Raw genomic sequence first — 20668 nt, forward strand, 5'->3', positions numbered from 1 at the left:
ACCTTTTGCAACTAATGGTATGTAGTTGTTTCCAAACAATTTTGAGATGGGTAAAGAGCCCAGATTTTAGCTTTCTTTTTAAAAGATTTATTTATTTTTACTGAAAAGGCAGATTTACAGAGAGGAGAGACACACAGAAAGATCTTTCATCCACTAGTTCACTCCACAAATGGCCACAATGGTCAGAGCTGAACCAATCTGAAGCCAGGAGCCAGGAACTTCTTCTAAGTCTCCCACACGGGTATAGGGTCCTAAGGCATTGGGCCATCCTCGACTGCTTTCCCAGGCCACAAGCAGGGAGCTGGATGGGAAGCAATAGAGCAGCTGGCACTAGACCCAGTGCCCATATGGGGTGCCAGCACTGCTGAGTCATGGCACCAGCCCTGCTTATACTTTTTTCTTCTTCTTGTTTTAAGTATATAGTTTATTTTATTTTATTTATTTATTTTTATTGGAAGGACAGATTTACAGAGAAGCGGAGCGACAGAGAAGAAGATCTTCCATCCATTGATTCACTCTCCAAGTGACTGCAATAGCCAAAGCTGAGTCAATCCAAAACCAGGAGCCTGGAGCCTCTTCTGAGTCTCCCACATGGATGCAGGGTGCCAAGGCTTTGGGCCATCCTCGACTGCTTTCCCAAGCCACAAGCAGGGAGCTGGATGGGAAGTGGAGCAGCTGGGATTAGAACTGGTGCCCATATGGTGTCCTAGAGTATTCAAGGTGAGGACTTTAGCCACCAGGCTACCGCGCCAGACCCAATTGATTTTATTTTGATGATGTTTACATAATTAAGAAGGATGCATGCCCATGGATACCACCAGTTCAGGTTGGGAGTGTCAAGGAATAGGGGGAAGTGAATGAGACAACTGTTTTCCAGTCTCCTTTTTTTCCTCTCATGTATCTGGGGAAAGTGGGGAGTGAAGGGGAGAGGGCCGTTTTCAGTCACCCAACCGCATCAATACCCGGCGATGGAGAATGGCCATCCAACGCCATCCCCAGATCCCCAATGCGGAGCATGCTCCAAGGATATTGTTTAAGTGGTTTTGATAGTTCTGAGATGTTGATTTTGTTGCTCCAAGGTTGAGGAAATCCTTCCAAGATCTACTGGCTGACACAGTCCACCTTAGAATCTACTCACTCAGATAATCGCTGTCAAAGCTTGGCTGGGAGAGCTATCCAGTTTGTTCTGATCTTCATGGTAATAGCTGTCCCCTATAGTCTTCAATGAATTGGTTGACATATCTTCCATGTCCTCCATGCCGTCCACTGCACAGGCTTCAACAACTGATAAGACCCATGCACTCCACGGTCAGACACAGATCCTGTGATTCTCCCTGTGGCTGGAGTTCTGAGTCTAGTAGTCCAGGGGGATCTCCACAGAATCCTCACCTTAGGTGACCCTAGACCTGACTCCTCTGTGTGCCAGCCAGTGCGGGATCCGGCTCAGTCTGTCACCCACATCAGCCTACACACACTCTGATGTTTGCAGTTGGCCCGTCAGTTCTGTCCCCAGCCCCATCTCATATACAAACCAATGGATGTTGTGGAGCCCAACCCTGCCCACCATACGCTTGGCCCTTTTGCACACCAGTGGGAACTAGTTGGAGTGACCCACAGAAGGTCCCACCAGGCCTGCCCCAACCCCAGTTTTTACACATGCCAGTGTATGCAACAGACTGGTAGAGTCTGTTCCACATCCCATTCAGCTCTTACACACATCAATGGGTTTTACACCCTAGCTCAACCTGACCAACCCCACTACCCATACTGGTGGGTGTCACTGCCTAAGCAACCAGGCCTGCCCCAGCCCTGGTTCCTATGCCCACTGGTGGGAGCTGCAGCCCATCAGAGGGGTGTCCACAATTTCCCTACTAGACCCACTCCCAGTCCTGGATCTTGCACTTTCCATGTGGTTCTGCAGTCTAGCTTGACAGGACTTGCCCCCAGTCTTGGCACCTGCTAGTTGATGCTGCAGCAATGCCCAAGCAGCCTGCATTTACTCTACCTCATGCATGCACCAGTGGATATGGTCACTTAGCCCAGCCTGATTCTCCTCCTAACTCAGCTCACATGCAGGCCAGTGGGTTTTGTAGTCCTGCCCAGCTTGGTCTGTCCCCAGTCCTAACTCTCACACTCACCAGCAGGAGCAGTGGCCCAGCAGGGGAGTCCTCACAGCCCTCCTGCCAGACTTGCCCCCTCACTCCAGGTCTTACCTGTGCTGGCGGGCGCTTTGGCCCAGTTTGGCATGGTCTAGCTCACTTCAGCATTCACAGGCTGCAGCCTGGCTATGCTTGGTCTGCTCTCAGACCCAGCTCATGCTGTTGGGTGCTTGATCCTAGCTCAGCCCAGCTAGCTCCCTGTCTCAGCCTAATGCGAACTGGCTGGTATCATGACCCAACCTGGCCTGTCCTGCACCCCATCCTGGTTCTCACATCTGTCAGTGAATGTTATGAACTGTCCCAGCCCATCCAAGACCTGAGCCACACATATGCTGGTGGGTACTGTAACCTGGCTTGGTCTGGGTTGCTGTCAGCCTTGGTTTTTGCACTCACCTACAGGGACTGCATCTTGACAGAGGAGTTCTCCAAGCTCCTCTATTAGGTCACCTCCTAGTGGCAAATCTTGCACACATCAGTGGGTTCTTGGCCTAGCCTGACTTGGCCCACTTCCTGTCCTGGCAGGTACAGTGACCTTGCACCAGCCCACACCAATTTAGGCTCTGTTGGTTGCTACAGCCCAACCCTGCTTAGTCTACCCCCAGACCCAGAACTCACTTGATTCAGTGGGTTCAGAAACCTCGCCCAGCCTGTCCTACACCTACGTTAGCTCTTGTGAGCACCAGCAAGTGCTGGACCTAGCCCAGCCTGTACATGCCAGACCAGTTCACAGCCCCCATTCCAGCCTTTGCACTCGCTAGTGGGAACCACAGCCCAGCTGGGGCATCCCCTTAACTCCCCGAACAGTCCTGCTCCAGCCACAGATCTTGCGCATGCCACTAGTTGTTCCAACCCTGCCTGACATAACCCATCACCCAGCTTAGCGTTTGCCATTGGATGTTGCAGTTTGGTCTGGCCTGGCCCGCCCCTAGTCCTAACTTTCACTGGTGGGTGCTGCTGCCTCGCTCAGCCCAGTCTGGCCCCATCCCTGGCTTTCATATAAACCAGTAGCTGTGGTAGCCTAGGCTAGCCCAGCATGGTCTGCACCCAACCCTGATTCCTGCGCATGCCAGTGTGCTATACAGTTTGACCTAACCCTGCCTGGTCCACACCCCCAGAGCCAACCCATATACTTGCCAACAAGTGAAACGCCTTGCCTAATCCGACCAACATCCAGCCCTGATGCACATGCTCACCAGCAGGAGTGACGGTCCACCCGTGGGGGGGAGAGGGAAGGGATTCTCCTAGTTCCCCGGCCAGGCCCACTCCATACCCAAATGTCACACGTGCCAATAGGTGCTAGGTCCTTACCCAGCACAGTCTGCCCCCCCAGCATTAACCCATTAACCTTTGTGTGTGCTGGTGGATGCTGTGGCTGGGTGTGCCCCATACCCAGTTCTTGGGTGGGTGCTACAGCCTGGTCTAGTCCAACCTATTCCCAATCCCAACACCCATGCATGTTGGTGAATACCATAGTCATAGCTTGACCTATCACCACTCCCAGCCCTTGAGCAAACCAACTGGTATGGCAGTCCCACAGGGGTGAACCCACAAATCCCCCACAGAATTTGCTCCGAGATCTGGTTCTCTCATATGCTGGTTAGTGTTATGGCCCAACCTAGCATGGTCTACCCCTCACCCCAACACTGACTGGTGGGTATTGTGGTTGAGCCCTGTCAGACAGGCCCCAAAGCCATGGCTTTTGTGTGTGCCGCTAGTTGGTGATTGATACCAATAAGCCTAGCTCAGGTCTCCCGCACTGGCGGGTGCAGTGCTTCGGTCCTTAAAGGTCCTCCGGTTTCTTTCCATCAAGCCACCTGGTCTCAGTCCTGTCATTTACCTGCAAGTGCAGTAGCCTGGTTGGTGGGAGTCCCCCAGAAGTCACTTCTCCCCTGTCGAGTTCGCCCTTAGCGGTCATGCCTCCCGCACCTCCATGCCCTCCTCCCTGAGCATTCCATAGCCCCATGCCTGTGAGTGTGCAGATCCAAACCCAGTCCTCTGGCAGTGCGTCGTGCCACCCTGGGGCCCTGCCTGCCTTTCTAGGGCCTACGCACGCTTGGGAACGGGTCCCCATTCCCTGCTGGCACCTGCCCCCAAATATCTTTTTTTAAAAAAGGCAACTATACTGGTACACTTGTATAGTTAACGCAGATTTGGCATGAACCCAGTCCAGAATGTCCCCCAGCTATTAGCTGCTTTTCTTCCAGCAGTACAAGACAACCTCAGCAGTTGCCTGCAGCCAGGGCTTTTTTTTTTTTTTTTTTTTTTTTTTGTTCCTTAAGATTCATTTGTTTTTACTAGAAAATTGAATTTGCAGGGAAGAAAGCCAAAGAGAAAGATCTTCTGCCTGCTGATTCACTCCTGAAATGGTCACAATGGCTGAAGCTGAGCCAGCCCAAAGTCAGGAGCTGGAGCTTCTGCTGGGGCTTCCATGGAGGTGCAGAGTCCCAAGGCTCTGGCTCATCCACCTGGATCACTTTTCTGAGGCCACAAGCAGGGAGCTGGATTGGAAGTGAAGCAGCAGGGAAATGAGCCGATGCCCATATGGGATGCCTATACTTGCGTTCAATAGATGCCTGCATCAAGCAGTTAGCACGTGGTTTGCTGTCATTCTGGACAGCAGGCATTTTTCCAAACGCCCAGTGACACATGAGGAAAAGGGCTCGAACACGCTGTCCCCTGCCCAATGAGGAGCCTGGGTGGGTGTGGCAGCCTGCACCCCATCTGCACGTCCCCACAGCGGCCAGTTTTTGGTGGGTGGGTTTCACAGGTCCTCCTGGCCGAGCCTCCCAGAGCTGGTGGAGATCAGGACAGGGCTTTGCCAGCCAGAAACAGGAAGAAAGTGCCCAAGGGTGGGGGAAGGGGTGCTCATCAGCCTAAAGAGGTGCCAAAGGGTGGGGCCTGCCCCTGGGGAAGTAGTTTTTTGTTATAATTAGATTTTGTGCAAGGGTCCAGATAGGAAAGCTGAGAGGGTCATAACCCTATGGCTGGGTTCCAAGCACCCCACCCCCTGCTGTGCAGGATGACCCCCGGCAAGCCTCTACCCCCCTGTGCCCACATTCCCTCCCCTCACCCCTGAGTGTTGGGGGCACTCTACTCCTGAGGTGATATGGCTTCTTTGAGTTGTATTACTACACCTGGTAGAGACCACGGCCATTTAAAAACTTCCCTCTCTACAACATGAAGGAAAGCAGGATTGTTGTGAGATCCACTAACTGAAGGTATAAGATATTGGGCCTGGTGCGGTAGCCTGGTGGCTAAAGTCCTCACCTTGCATGTCAGCATCCCATATGGGCACTGATTCGTGTCCCGGCTGCTCCGTTTCCCATCCAGCTCCCTGCTTGTGGCCTGGGAAAACAGTTGAGGACGGCCCAAAGCCTTGGCGCCCTGCACCTGCATGGGAGACCCAGAAAAAGCTCCTGGCTCCTGACTTTCAATTGGCTCAGCTCTGATTATCGCAGCCACTTGGGGAATGAGTCAGCTGAAGGAAGATCTTCCTCTTTGTCTCTCCTTCTCCCTGTATATCTGACTTTCCAAGAAAAATAAGTAAATCTTGAAAAAGAAAAAAAGATCTTGGCTCAGCACACAAAATGCAGAAGGTACGCATCCTCGTTAGTCTGCTCATAGCGCCAATAATCCTGGCTCTGCACTGGCGCTGCTGGAATTGCTGAAAGTCCAAACTTTCATGGATCTCAACAGCCCTGTGTGTGGGCATTATTGAGAGCTCCTCTACCAGGTGGGGAAACTGAGGCACAGACAGGCCAAGAGTCCCAGGCAACACAGAAAAGTGGCCGACTGGAATTCAGCCCTGGGCTCTCTGGCTGAATCCACTCGTGTTTTTAAATCGGCAGACTGTGCACAAGCAGGCCCTTCCGTGTGGCACCCAGCCAGGGCGTCCCCTCGGCCCCTGGGAAGTGGCAGGTGGGCGGCGCCTGACTTAGAGCCCCGGCTGCGTGGACTCCTGGCCGAGGTCCAGGGGCTGGAGGCGGAGCTCCGGCGAAGGGGTGGGGCGTGCGCGTCCTGGCCCAATGGGGAGGCCTTGGGGCGGGGCCTTCCTTCCGTCTGTGTCCCGCACGCGAGTCTTCCTCGCAGTTCCATCTACCGCGCCGGTGCCTCCGGCGTCCCCAGAGGTCTCCGCCCCCCAGCCCACCTGCCCAGCCCGCTGCCCCTTCCCGTTATCCCCCCGACCTCAGCCCGGCTCCCACGAGCCTCGTCATCATGGGTGACGGAGGAGAGGGCGAGGACGAAGTCCAGTTCCTGCGGACGGTGCGTGTCTGTGGGTCGGGTTGCGGGGGTGGGGGGCTGTCTTTACTTACCTGTGGTCTCTGAGGGTCGAGACCTCTTCCTTTGGGTGACATCTAATCCTCTCTCACCACATAGAGTAATTAGGATTTGGGGCTCTGGATTGGGGAGGAGGGTCTTGGGCTGCCCTTTCTCCCTGTATTATGGGTTTGTCCCTGGGAAGGGGGAGGGGCACTGAGGGAGCACCCCAGCCACCACCCTGGACGCAGGCGCTTGGGGGAAGGAGGCTCTAATTCCTAGGCTTAATTTAGCCAACCCGCCACCCCCACCCCAGCCCTAATTCTTTTTTGGCTCTGGGCTCTGACCTACTTAAATTTTGAGGGGAAGGGGAATGGGGTGCTCTGGAGGGCAGAGCCCCTCTCAACTCCCAGCTAAGAAGAGTCTCTTTGGAGTGGGGTCCCTTGGGTCCTGGGCCTTTGTCTCCCCCTTGGTTTTGGGAAAGAGGATCCCAGGGAACTGTGAATGGCCTCTGAGGGTCCCTGTTCGTCTCTGGCTGCCTTGGGCCCTCTCCACCCTGGCCTTGCTGTCTCTCTGTCCCTGGAGCTCGGCCCCCTACACTTCACTCTCTTGCTTTACCTCTCCTTGCTTTTCTGATCACCAGCGGGGTGTGGGGGGGCAGGGATGGGGATGGGAGCGACAGGTGTCCCTCCCAGAATAGCCCTGGTCAGGGGGCAGGGAGAGGGTGGAGAAGGGAGAGAAGGGAGGGGGGAGGGAGAAGGGGGGATGGGTTCCTCTCCCAGCTGTCCCACCTTCGTCTCTCAGTGGCTCAACTAGGTATGGGAGATTCTCCGGCCAGGTCAGCTGACCCTACACTGACCCCTCCTGGGCTCTGAAAAATGCTGACACAGCATTCTGGACCCAGAATAGGATCCTGGCAAGCTGGGTCTGGTTTCTGGAGAGGGAGGGAGGGACAAACAGCTGGGGCTGGAAGTGAAGGATGGGGACAGCCGGACAGGAGGCCACTTGCAGAAGGGATGTTTGCCTGGCCTTGCGTTACTTTAGCAGACAGCATGGTTTGGGATTAGGCTCTGCCTGGCCATCATAAGCCCATAGTCATGGCCACCAGGCCCAAAGCTGCCAGCCTTCGTCAGGCCCTGTGCCCAGGGCCTCGGCCTTCTGGGGCATCTAATTATATCCTTGCTGCCCTAGCTTCTGAGGTAGGACCCTATCTTTATCTCCCTGGGAGACTTGAGGGAAAGAAGGATCCAGTGGTAGAATCAGTTGCCCAAGGTCAAGGCCAGAGAGTGGCATCTTTGGATGCCCTGCGGCCCACCTCCTCTGCTTTCACTGGGAACGCTGAGCCCAGATTTGCACGGAGAGCCTTGGGGACCCAGCAGCTCTGGGCCCTCACTGGGGTCCATCTTTTTTCCTGGACATTACTGAGGTCTTGTAGTGATTTTGTCAGCTGTCTTGGGCCATAGCACACCAGTAAGGAACATACTTTGCCTTACGACCCACTGCATGGGTACAGATAGGCAAACTCCACCGTATTGATGTGAAATTGACAAGCAACAGATTGTACCTGTTTTAGGTGAAGGTGGTTCTATGACAGGCTGCACACAGCCATGATCTGGGGCATTTAGGGGCTGCTGCTGCTGCAGTCGGAGGTCTAGCCTGCTACACTGTGGCATCAGCCCTTCACACATCTGTTTTTTTCTTTTGTTTGTTTGTTTTTTAAGTGTTTACCAGGGCTGGTGCTATAGCATGGTAGCTTAAGTCTCTGTCTGTGATGCCAGCATATATATGGACACTGATTTGAATCCTGGCTGCTCCGCTTCTGATTCAGCTCCCTGCTAAAGGACCTGGGGAAGCAGCAGAAGATGGCCCAAGACCTTGGGCCCCTGTAGTCACATAGGAGACCTGGAAGAAACTCCGGGCTTCTGGCTGCAGACCAGTCCAACTCTGGCTGTTGCTGTCATTTGGGAAGTGAGCCAACAGATGGAAAATCTGTCTCTTCTGTCTCTGTAATTCTGTCTTTCAAATAAAAATAAGCTTTAAAAAAATATTTGAGAGCAGGAGAGATCTCCTGTCTGCTCGTTCACTCCCCAAATGCTCACTGAAATAAGTTTTGCAAAATGTAGGCAGCCCTGGGAGCATGGCATTTTCTGTCTTTGTTTGATTTCATTTTTCAGCAGCCCCTCTTTTTTTTTTAAGAGTTGTTTTATTTTTATTTGAAAGTCGGATATGCAGAGAAGAGGAGAGACAGAGAGGAAGATCTTCCATCCGATGATTCACTCCCCAAGTGGCTGCAGTGGCTGGAGCTGCGCCAATCTGAAGCCAGGAGCCCAGAAGCCTGTAGCCTCTTCTGGGTCTCCCACACAGGTGCAGGGTTCCACGGTTTTGGGCCGTCCTCAATTGCTTTCCCAGGTCACAAGCAGGGAGCTAGACAGGAAGCAGGGACGCCGGGATTAGAACTGATGTCCATATGGGATGCTGGTGCATGCAAGGCGAGGACTTTAGCCACTAGGCTACTGCGCCAGGCCTCCAGCAGCTCTCCCTCCCAGTCTGTGGGGCTGAGGTTTCTCCAACACTAGCCCAGGTAAGAATCCCTGGGGGACCCCTGAGAGGCACAGACTCCTGCTGCGCTCAGCTGTACTGCACCCCCAGTGCCTGCAGCCTTGGGTCTTTTTTGCAGTCTGACTGTCTTTCTGGAACATTCTTCGCCACCACCTCCTCCCACTCCCTCCCTCCAGAGGAGAAGGCCTGATTCCTTCTCATCATTCAGACAAGGTTCATTCAGGTAGTTCAAATGTCACCGCCTTGGAGAGGCTGCCGCTTTCCGGCTCACTGACGTCATCCCTCCCCTCTTACATCACCCGGGCTTATTTTTTTCCTTGACACTTATCGCTGGCATGAATGTGATGTATTTGCCAACCTATTAAGTGCCCGTCTTCACTGCTAAGATGGTGGAGGGCTCCCTGAGGGCGGGGAATTATGTCGGCATTATTTGCTGTGTCTCCTCCTTGCCTGGAACAGGACCTGGCGCATAGCATGGCTCAGGAAGTCACCTTAGAGTAAGCCTGGCACACGAGGCTCTGCCCCAGACCTAGTGACAGCCAGCCCTAGATGCCCCTGAGCAGGTATGAGGAGTCTCCGACTAATCTGCGGAAACTGCACATCACCTTTTCACTCATGGAAACTATTTATTTATGAGGTGAGGGTGGGGAGCAAGAGCAAGCTCCCATTCACTATTTCACTCCCCAGATATCATCCGGAGGGAGACTGGAACCCAGGTACTTGGCTACGGCCTCCCCAGGTCTCCATGGGTGGGAAGCTGGAGTCAGGAGTCCGAGCTGGGAATCCAAGCCAGGCGTGGCAGCATGGCCCGTGGGCATCTCAACCACTGCATGCCCACTGCTTCCATGGACTCATTGAGGCCCCTTCCTAAGTGTCCAGCATGTACCAAGAGGTCATTGTCAAGGGTGAGAAGCCATTGGGGGGTCGGGCGGGCCGGATGGCCAGATGGCAGCCTCTGGTGAGTAGTGGGTTCATGGGGGCCACCACCCAGGGTAGGAACATGTTGATGGGCTATGCCAAGTGTCTTCAGGCAGGTCACCTGAGCCATTTCTGTGTTGTTAAATGGAGTAATCCCTGCTTTCTCATGACTCGAAACTAGGGTCACCATGACTGTGAGCAGCAGGTAGTCTCCTTGGCCATGCCCCGCCTCGGGGGCTGTCATCATTAGTTATGCATGATAGAGATGGCTGCTATAGGACTGTGAGGGTATGTCAGAAAGTTCTGGAAAGTTGGCTTATTTTTGGTGCCAAAAGTTTGAAAGTCATGCATGAGATATTCAGAAAAGTTTATGGAAATGTATATTGTCAAATAACTGCATTGATTTCAGTTTGCACCCAAATCAACTTATGTTTTCATCACACATCCATACACTTTTCAAATGACCCCTGTATATTCTCAGGGGACCTAGAGTTCTGAGGGCGTGGTGAGTAGAGTCCCAGCGTCAGAACTCAAAATCCAGTTGTGTCCCCTTGCTGTCCGTGTGACCTTGCTCAGGTCATCTTACCTCCCTGCGCCTCAGTTTCCTCCCCTTTATGGAACCTCACAGGGTTGTTGTGAGGGTTAAATGGATTTAACACAGGTCAGCACAAAGAAAATTCTTTGTTCTTTATTTTAGATTTTTTTTTAATTGGAAAGGCAGATTTACAGAGAGAAAGAGAGATAGAGAGGGATTTCCCATCCACTGGTCCACTCCCCAGTTGGTTGTCCCAGCCAGAACCAGGAGCCTCTTCTGTGTCTCCCATGTGGGAGTAGGGGCCCAAGGACTTGGTGCCAGTTATACTGCTTTCCCAGGCCAAAACCAGAGCTGGATCAGAAGTGGAGCAGCTAGGCTAGAATTGGTGCCCATGTGAAATGCTGGCGCTACAAGAGGGAGGATAAACCTGTTGAGCCACAGGCCAGCTACAAACTACTTTGATCTTAAAATGTTATTTATAAGAAACTGTATAATAGAATATTATATCGAGATGTGAAGATGCAATACAGTATGTAACTCTATTTCCAGCTCAAAGATGCACTCCAAATGAAACTGTTAAATATATCATGACAATTCGTTGCTGGACTTTGCTGTTGTCCATGCCTATGGTGTCAGGGTACGCTTACGTAGCAGAATGTTGGACTTAGGAGAGTTTGTGAAGGAATGTTTGTGTAGGAATATAGGGGAAGTCAGTGTGTGTGTGTGGGGGGGGATTTGGAGAGGAGGAAAGGGGAAATCCCAGAGCCTGTAGAACCTGTCATAAAATAAGTTAAAATGCTATTTATAACCTTGAAATGATTTGCAACCTTGGAAAAAGTTGCAAGATAAATTCAAAGAACTCCTATCTTGCCTTCCCCTCATGTTAAAATTTTGTGACCTCTACTTGTGTCTTTTCTCTCCAAATGCTTTTCCTGTGACTTTAGTGCCCTTCATCTCTAAATACTTCAGTGTGTGTTACCTAAAACCCCGGGTACCTTGTACAAACCCACAGGGTAGTGGTCAAAGTTAGAGGATGAGGGGACCCTGCTGAGCCGCCATATGCAGTCAGCTTCCACCAGGGGGCGTCTCCGTGCCTTCCAGGGCTTGACCCTGCAGGCTGGAGCCAGCGGCGCGGCTCAGGTGTCATGGAGAAGGCCTGGGTAAATGGTGTGTGTGTGTGTGTGTGTGTGTGTGTGTGTGTGTGTGTGTGTGTGTGTGTGTGTGTGTGTGTGTGTGTGTGTGTGTGTGTGTGTGTGTGTGTGTGTGTGTGTGTGTGTGTGTGTGTGTGTGTGTGTGTGTGTGTGTGTGTGTGTGTGTGTGTGTGACCATGAGTGTGTGTGTGGGGGGGTCGTGTGTGTGTGTGTGTGTGTGTTCCAGTAGTGCGGCTCAGGTGCCATGGAGAAGGCTTGGTTAAATGAAGGGTGTGTGTGTGTGTGTGTGTGTGTGACCATGGGTGTGTGTGTGTATGTGGCCGTGTGTGTGTGTGTGTTCCAGTGGTGTGGCTCAGGTGTCATGGAGAAGGCTTGGGTAAATGAAGGGTGTGTGTGTGTGAGACCATGGGGATGCCCGGGGTAAGTGAAGGCTCTGTGTGTGTGTGTGTGAGAGAGAGAGAGAGAGACCGTCTGTGTGTGACCATGTGTGGTGTAACCGTGTGTGTGTGACCATGTGTGGTGTGTGTGACCATGGGGATGCGTGTGTGTGTGTGTGTGTGTGTGTGTGTGTGTGTTTAGAGCAGGGGGAACTCAGAAGGAGATTTCCTCCTCCTTCCTGAGATCAGCCATAGCTTTGCAGATCTTCCCAGGCAGCTCCCAAGGCTCCTGCTCCCCCAGGGTGGCCTCTTCCCTGTAGAGATAACACCGGCATGTCTTACAGGGATGGCTGTCAGTCCAGGGCAGCCGGCTCAGCCCTGACCCAGGCTTGTGTGGATCGGTGTTATTGGTCATTAGCTTAATTTGTTCAATTTATTTGAAGGGGAAAAAGGGAGGGAGAGCCAATACTTAGCTCCAGTCCCTCACTCTCATATTAGTGTCACAGCTTCCTGCCAGCGTGTACATTAGCAGGAAGCTGTATCCAAATCAGTGCGGGACTCGAACCCACGCACTCTATACGGGAGTTGGGGGTAGAGGGAGTTGGGGAGGATGAGGGTTTTCCAAGCAGCCTCCTAACCTCTGCCTGGTCACTGTCTTTCTCCAAGGAGAAGGATGGTCAGGCGTCCGTGTTTCGCAGGGCGCCTGGGGTCCTCAACCAAGCCCGGTCTGTGACCCGTGCCCTCACTGCACCCCCTAGGACGATGAGGTGGTCCTGCAGTGCAGTGCCACAGTCCTCAAGGAGCAGCTGAAGCTGTGCCTGGCCGCCGAGGGCTTCGGCAACCGCCTCTGCTTCCTGGAGCCCACCAGCAATGCCCAGGTCTGTGCCCGCTGCACCTGCGTGGGGGTGGGGCTGGAGGCTAGCCCACCCCTAGGGAGCTGACAGGGTGTGGGTTGAGTGCAGGGTGCCTGAGGGGGTGTGGTGGGGCTGAAAGGTCATAGGTAGTAGCAGGCTGGGTAGATGCTGTGAGGGGCTGTGACTTGGGGCAAGGGTGGAGGGCATCTGGGAGCTGAGGGGTCAGTGGGCCCCCCGGGATGCGGTGGAGGGGGCTGTCTGGGGAGGGCTGTGGCAGTCTGGGGTGGGAGTCAACAGGGCTGCCAGGCCCTGGAATCCTGTGAGGGAGGAGGTGTCAAGGCTAAGGGAGGCGGAGTCCGGGTCTGTGGTGATGAGAGGCCGGAGATTGAGGCGGCGCCTCAGGTGGCACCCTCGAGTGGCTGTGAAGTGGGTACTTGAAGGCAAAGGTAGCAACTAGGGCTATCAGACCAGCGTGTCTGATGGGGTGGCAGGGGGCTGAGGCTCCCCAGGAAATGAGGTGGGACTGAGGGAACGTGGGCAGGACGGCAGTCTAGAAGCTTCTGTGGGGTTTGGCTCAGGCCCTGAGGTGTCTGAGCGGGAAGCAGGGGAGAGCTACAGCAGCAGTGTGTCTGAGGGATGCAGCAGAGGGCGGGGGATTCCTGTGGGTTTGGGGTGGGGTGGGAGCATCTCAGGAGCTTAGGTTTTCAGTGCATCAGGAAATGGCATTCTAGAATCTTCAGGCTTCCTCTTCTTACACTTCCCTCCTCCTGCTAGAATGTGCCGCCTGATCTGGCCATCTGCTGCTTCATCTTGGAGCAGTCCCTGTCGGTCCGTGCCCTGCAGGAGATGCTGGCCAACACGGTGGAGGCTGGCGTGGAGGTGAGGCCCCAGGGAGTGGGCTGCGGGGCTAGGCTTGGGCTGAGCAGGGTATATGGGGGCCATTCACCATGTGCTCTTCTTCCTCTCTTGCCCCGCCCACACAGGCCCTCAATTTGGATAAGTGGGTAGGTTTGGCCTTGGGTATCACCTGTCCTTCCCTTGCCTCCTGACCCCAGGCCCGCCTCTCAGGCCCACACACTGCACACTGGGGTTGCGAGGGGTTCTCCCTGCACCCCTTGTCAGGAGCTGTGGAGCCCAGAACAGGCCAGGCAGACAGGCAGGCAGGAAGGAAGGGAGCAGGGCCTCGGAGTTGCCCGGAGCCCCTTGCCTGCTCCTTCCTTCCAACCCTGACCCAGCTCCTCTCCGCATGGGACTTCCCCTCTACCCCTCACCTCCACAACCTCCCCCTCCCGGCATGGGACCCCTCCAGTCCAGGAGTGGGTCCGCCATGTGATCCTGTAGCTCCCATCACGTGGCCCCTCAGAGCATGGGCATGTGGCCACTGTGGCTGGAGGCATGAGGCCATGGGGCAACCCAAAGAGCTCCCCTCCTAAGGAGGGCAGAAGGTCTTGGTGCTCCGTAGGGTATGACAGCCCAGGTCACCTTGTCATGGCGGGTGATGATGCTCCCTTACCTGACAACTGCTGGGACTCTCCCAGGGCACCTGTTCGCGGCTCAGAGGGGACCATGGTCCACGGAACATGAGCTATGGGAACTTTCCCTGAGTGTCCCTGGGCCCCTGGAAGGTGACCTTGGGGCACGGTCAACAAGGCGAAGGAGGCAGAGGGGGCTCCCAGTCTGCAGGCTTCTCAGAGACACAGCCCCCTTGCCTCCATGGATGGGGAAACTGAGGCAGAACAGCTGTTGAGGGTTTGAGCGGAGGTGTTCTTCCCTCCAGGTCTGCGCATGGTGTTATGTGAGCAATGGCATTATTTGCTCACACAACACCAGGGCTCTCGGGCTTAGGGGTCAGGGGTTTGCGTTAACTTTGTGTCCTCCCTCCCCGTGCAGTCATCCCAGGGCGGGGGACACAGGACACTCCTGTATGGCCATGCCATCCTGCTCCGGCATGCGCACAGCCGTATGGTGAGTCTCTGCGTGAGGGGGCCATGGGCAGGGGGCAACCAGAAGCAGTCTGACCTCGCTTCTCCCGCCCTAGTACCTGAGCTGCCTCACGACCTCACGCTCCATGACTGATAAGCTGGCCTTCGACGTGGGGCTGCAAGAGGATGCGACAGGTGCAGGGGTGTGGCAAAGGCGTGGGGCTTGGTGGGGGCGGGCAGGCAGGCAGGCAGGCAGGCAGGCAGGAGTGGGCACCCACTAGGCAGAGAATGGGTGGTGGCAACAGCATCTAGCTAAGGACCTGAGGTTCGGGGAAGGGGAGCTTAGTGGCTGTGCATGCTGGGAAGGCAGCGTGCTGATGGCCCTGCCCCTAGGAGAGGCCTGTTGGTGGACCATGCACCCAGCCTCCAAGCAGAGATCTGAAGGCGAGAAGGTTCGTGTGGGCGATGACATTATCCTCGTCAGTGTCTCCTCTGAGCGCTACCTGGTGAGCCATCCAACTCGCCCCACCCAGCTCCTGCTGCACCCAGGATTGGGGGCTGGGTCAGCCGCCATCTCCTTGTTGCCCTCCACCCCCTAATCCATGTTCTTCACTTCTGGTTTCCTAACATCCCATGTTCTGATTTTTGTATCCCTGCACTGTCCCCATGTCATTTCCTAACTGGATCCCCATTTTTAACCTTTAACCCTGAAACTCTTGTCACGCTACAATCCTCTTTGATCGCCTTCTGCTGGTTGCCCCCAGCACCTGTCGACAGCCAGCGGGGAGCTCCAGGTTGACGCCTCCTTCATGCAGACGCTATGGAACATGAACCCCATCTGCTCCTGTTGTGAAGAGGGTGAGGGTCCCTAACCTCTGGACCCCTAAGAAGAGATCCTTAAAACAGACCCCTCAACCCACCCAGGATTGCCGCTCAGACACACCCAAGCCAAGAGGGGGGCCTTAGACCACAAGCCTCGGTCGCCCACTTGCCCATCCTATTGAACCCTCAGCCAGAACCTGAGAGCTAAGATCCCTAGACCCCAAAGTCAGCATCTGATGCCCACAGTCTTGGTCCCTAGAGCTTCCACCCCAGGTTCAAGCCCCAGCAATCAGAGCCCTAAATACATAACCATAGAACTTCACATATGGATATATCCCTTGGACCTTGGGCAGATTCCGTGACATCAGCCCCATACACCCACCCCTCAAACTCAGATGTCAGCCTACCACTAAGACTTCTAAGCTTTAGCCTGATACCTCAGAAACCAAACTCCATAAGTGAGACTTCCCAGTTCCCATGCCCGTGGTCAGACACCAGAGTGTGGCCCTAAATCTTACCCCTGCTTCTCAAACTGAAGATTTCAATCTCAGAACAGACCTAAGCCCAGGAACTCTGACCTCAGAGCCAGGGAAGGCCAGATCCGAGCCTGTGACCATGCACTCTGAGCCCAGCCTCAGAAATCCCAGCTCTGAACCTGCAACCCCAGACCTCATCCCTGCATGCCTGAACCCCAGATTTAGGTCCCCACCATCAGATCCCAAATCTCAGATCCCCAGTTTTGCACTTCCATAAACCTCACCCAGCTGTTTCACACCCTGGGTACAGAGCTCCAGCTGCAACCTCCCCCACCCACAGGGACAGCCGGGGCCCCTGGCTGTTCCCCAGCCTCACCATGGCCTCCTTCCCCTGTTCCTCTCCAGGATATGTGACGGGGGGCCACGTCCTCCGCCTCTTCCATGGACATATGGACGAATGCTTGACTATTTCAGCTGCCGACAGTGATGACCAGCGCAGGTCTGGGCTTGGCACAAGAGGGGCCTGCAGGGGGTGGGGGTGGGGCAGGGACCAGGTTCTGTGTGTGTGTGTGTGTGTGTATGGGGGAGTGCAGAGTCTGACTCCCCACCCTCCCATTTCCCTGTCTTCCCAGGCTTGTCTATTACGAGGGGGGAGCTGTGTGCACACATGCCCGCTCCCTCTGGAGACTGGAGCCACTGAGAATCAGGTGCGGGGGCGGGTGGGGGGAGGGTTGGGGGAGGGGTGCTGCTAGGAGAAGGGAAGGGATCTTGGAGGAAGGTCTGAGAAAGATTGGAAAACTCAGAGAACTTCTGAAATTGGGGAACACTTCTGAAAAGTGTTTGGGGACCCTAGAGTGGTAGAAGAATGGTGGTTTTGGGAGAGTGGGGGTCTCTGAGGGAGAGAAGACAGTGGGGGTCTTGAGGAGGCTTGGAGCAAGACTGTGCATGGGAGGCCTTGAGGGATGGGGATCGTCTGACTGCCCTCACTCGGCCTCGGCCTCGGCCTCCACAGCTGGAGTGGGAGCCACCTGCGCTGGGGCCAGCCACTGCGAATCCGACATGTGACCACTGGGCGGTACCTGGCGCTCACTGAAGATCAGGGCCTGGTGGTCGTCGATGCCAGCAAGGCCCACACCAAGGCTACCTCTTTCTGCTTCCGCATCTCCAAGGTCAGTGGGTTGTAGGTGCCCTTGCTCGGCTGGGGCCCTGAATCCTGACCCTCCCTAGCACCCAACCCTCCCATCTTTCAGTGAAATTCCCTCGGCTTCTGACCTCAGACTTCTGCCCCTGCAGGAGAAGCTGGATACAGCCCCCAAGCGAGATGTGGAGGGCATGGGGCCCCCTGAGATCAAGTATGGGGAGTCACTGTGTTTCGTGCAGCATGTGGCCTCGGGCCTGTGGCTTACCTACGCGGCCCCGGACCCCAAGGCGTTGCGGCTGGGCGTGCTGAAGAAGAAGGTGAACGAGGAGCTGGTGCTGAGAGATGAGGAAGGCAGGGGCTGGGAGCAGATCGGGCAGGGCCTTGTGGCCTCGGGTCTTACCTGAGTGATATGGAGCTACATGCGCGGGTTCTGAGCAGGACAGGAGGGTGTCCTGTCCCGGGGGAACAGACTGGAGGCAGGGGAGAGCTGAAGTGGGAGGCCAGGGAGGAATTAGGGTGACAACTGGTCCAGCTGGGACATGCCAATGACGGGACAGGGCGGAGGCTGTGGAGTGGAGGGAGGGCAGAGATTCTGGTCATGTTTTGTGAGTGCAGTCAATAGGGTTTAACCAGCTGATCGGTGTTGTGGGAAGAGGGAGGGGTGAGAAGGAATGTCACTGTTTCTGCCCTGAGCAACTGGGGGCATGGAGGTGTTATTAATAATTGGTTTGGGGACACTGAACTGTCAGCTCAGAAGGATAGGGTTTTTACCCTGAATGGCTGGAGCAGAGCCACTCGGTCAAGTCCTGCTGCGTGAACGCGTGGGAAGCCTGGACAGGCGCCTGATTGCACAAAATGGAGCCTGCAGTTGAATACACAAGCTGCTGTGGTTGGATATGTGAGGGCTTGAGCCAGAGGGGAATGTGTAGCCATTGTCAGCAAGTGCATGGCATTTTCAGCCGCCAGGCTGGACAGCATCCTGGCGAGGTCAGGGGAAAGCCAGCAGCGCGCTGGTCTCACCTTGTAGAAAGGTGGCCAGGCATTCTCTCTGGGATATGATGGATTTGGCATGCTGTGAGAACTTTCTGGAAGTGGGAAGGTGTTAAGTCAATAGTAGAAATAAGTAGAGAAGGTCTGGCCTGGAGACGGACAACACAGAGAGAGACAAAGAAGGAGAGAGACGCAAAATGAGATGAGAGAGATAGAGATGGTAGGTGGTTAGGAGGAGGAGAAGGAAGATGGGGCAGATGAGGAGGGATAGAAAGAGACTGGCAGAGATCCTGTGCCACGGGGGCCACTGAAGGACTGAAGTGCGGGCATAGGTCTGGGGGCATGGCACGGAGGGGCTGGGTCCCCCACTGACCCCCCTGTGCTGCCACTCCCAGGCCATGTTGCACCAGGAAGGCCACATGGACGATGCGCTGTCCCTGACCCGCTGTCAGCAGGAGGAGTCGCAGGCTGCTCGCATGATCCACAGCACGGCTGGCCTCTACAACCAGTTCATCAAGTGAGCACCTGCCGCCTGCCAGCCTGGGGCCCCTGTTCCTGCAGTCAGGCCTCTCTGGCCGTGGGAACTTCTGCCATCCCCACTCCTAACAACTAAATTCTCACCTCTGTGCTGTTGACCTCTAGCTGGGGCTCCACCACCATGGGAGTGGACTTCACATTTCTTTTTAAGAGTTACTATTCTTACAATTTTATTTTCTAAAAAAAAAAAAAGAAGTGTTGACTTGAAGGCATAGTGACAAAAAGAAAGGGAGACAGGGGTCTTGCACTCGCCGGCTCACTCCCCACGTGGTGGCCGTGGCTGGGGTTGGGTCAGGCCAGAGTCATGAACCACGCAGTTGGGTCACCCTTCAAGTGCTTTCTCAGGTACATTATCAGGGAGCTGGGTCAGAAGTGGAGAGCCATGAGTCAAACCAGAGCCTGTATGGGTGCTGGCACTGCAGACAGTGGCTTTGTTTGCTACACCACAGCACCAGCCCCAATTGTATGTTTTTTTTTTTTTTAAGATTTATTTTATTTTTATTACAAAGTTAGATATACAGAGAGGAGGAGAGACAGAGAGAAAGATCTTCCATCCTTCCATCTGATGATTCACTCCCCAAGTGACTGCAATGGCTGGAGCCGAGCCAGTCTGAAGCCAGGATCCCGGAGCCTCTTCTGGGTCTCCCACATGGGTGTAGGGTCCCAAGGCTTTGGGCCATCCTTGACTGCTTTCCCAGGCAACAAGCAGTGAGCCAGATGGGAAGTGGGGTTGCCTGGATCAGAACCAGCACAAGGCAAAGACTTTAGCCAATAGGCTACCATGCTGGGCCCACCTTAATTGTATTTTTAAACAAAGATTTATTTATTCATTTAAGGCAGAATTACAGAGAAAGAGGAGAGAAAGAGAGAGAGAGAGATCTTGCATCTACTGGTTTATTCTCCAGATGGCCACACATGGGGTGAGCTGAATCATTCTGAAGCCAGGAGCCAGGAGTGGCTTCTGGGTCTCCAAAATGAGGGTGCCCAAGTCCTTGGGCCATCCTCCTCTGCTTTCCCAGGCCATAAGCAGGGAGCTGGATAGGAAGTGGAGCGGCTGGGTCTTGAACTGGTGCGTGTAGGATGCCGGCAGTGCATACCACAGCTTAATTCGCTATGCCCTAGCTGGTGCCCCAGGTATTTCTTACCAGTGACGCCAGCATCCTGGTTTTGGATCGCCCCAGCCCTGACCCCCTGTGCCTCCTCGGGGTCCATCGCAGTCGCAGCTCTGTCCTTGGCTGCCGCGTGATCCTGGGCTAAGCTTGGCCTTTCCCTCCCTGCTCTCATTCTCCTGCTCTGCGGCGGTGATGTCGGTGCCTGGCCCTGCCTGACACCTCCACACTCCTGGCAGGGGCCTGGACAGCTTCAGCGGGAAGCCACGGGGCTCGGGGCCGCCGGCCGGCACTGCGCTGCCTATCGAGGCCGTCATCCTGAGCCTGCAGGACCTCATCGGATACTTCGAGCCGCCGTCGGAGGAGTTGCAGCACGAGGAAAAACAGAGCAAGCTGCGGAGCCTGCGCAACCGCCAGAGCCTCTTCCAGGAGGAGGTGCGGCCGGCGAGGGAGGGCGGGGCCTGGGGGCGGGGGCGGGGCGGGTGAGGCGCTGGGCCAATGTGAACCGAGGGGGCGGGCCTTGAGGGGGCGGGGCTGTGGAGGGAAGGACAGGACTCTGCGCGGAGTGGGCGGGGCCTGCAGGGGCGGGATCGAGGGCGGGGCGGTTGGGGCGCTGGGCCAATGTGAACGTGTGGGACGGTCCTTGAAGGGGCGGGGCTGTGGAGGACGTCAGGGCTGTGCTCGAGAGGGTGGGGCTAGGAAAAGGGGGCGGGGCCTGGCCACAGAACCTGGAGGAAAGTTGCACTTGATCTTAGCCGAGAAGCGATCCTGCAGGAAACTTGCAGGGTGTTCGGGAGAAACAGCCAAATTACCTGACTTCGGGTTGGGAGGAGGAAAGAAATGGGGTAGCCCTATCTGTGG

General features: G+C 55.2%; 1 protein-coding gene across 2 annotated transcripts in view; it reads left to right on the plus strand.

The window, feature by feature from the left end:
- The first annotated feature begins 6311 nt into the window (after positions 1-6311).
- The window catches only part of LOC121166876 (ryanodine receptor 1-like), a 101470-nt gene continuing 87113 nt past the window's right edge, over positions 6312-20668 (plus strand). For both annotated transcript variants that reach the window (XM_040996198.1, XM_040996196.1), the window contains exons 1-13: positions 6312-6422; positions 12715-12834; positions 13585-13689; positions 14701-14775; positions 14849-14927; positions 15126-15238; positions 15497-15590; positions 16436-16529; positions 16663-16737; positions 17043-17199; positions 17324-17488; positions 18557-18678; positions 20047-20242. In XM_040996198.1, coding sequence (XP_040852132.1) covers positions 6375-6422; positions 12715-12834; positions 13585-13689; positions 14701-14775; positions 14849-14927; positions 15126-15238; positions 15497-15590; positions 16436-16529; positions 16663-16737; positions 17043-17199; positions 17324-17488; positions 18557-18678; positions 20047-20242 — 1443 coding nt within the window. In that variant the 5' untranslated portion in view covers positions 6312-6374. The remainder of the gene's footprint in view (positions 6423-12714; positions 12835-13584; positions 13690-14700; positions 14776-14848; positions 14928-15125; positions 15239-15496; positions 15591-16435; positions 16530-16662; positions 16738-17042; positions 17200-17323; positions 17489-18556; positions 18679-20046; positions 20243-20668) is intronic.

The sequence above is a fragment of the Ochotona curzoniae genome, unplaced genomic scaffold, assembly GCF_017591425.1.
Source record: "Ochotona curzoniae isolate NIBS_2020 unplaced genomic scaffold, NIBS_Ocur_1.0 patch258, whole genome shotgun sequence".
NCBI classification, from domain to species: Eukaryota; Metazoa; Chordata; class Mammalia; order Lagomorpha; family Ochotonidae; genus Ochotona; species Ochotona curzoniae.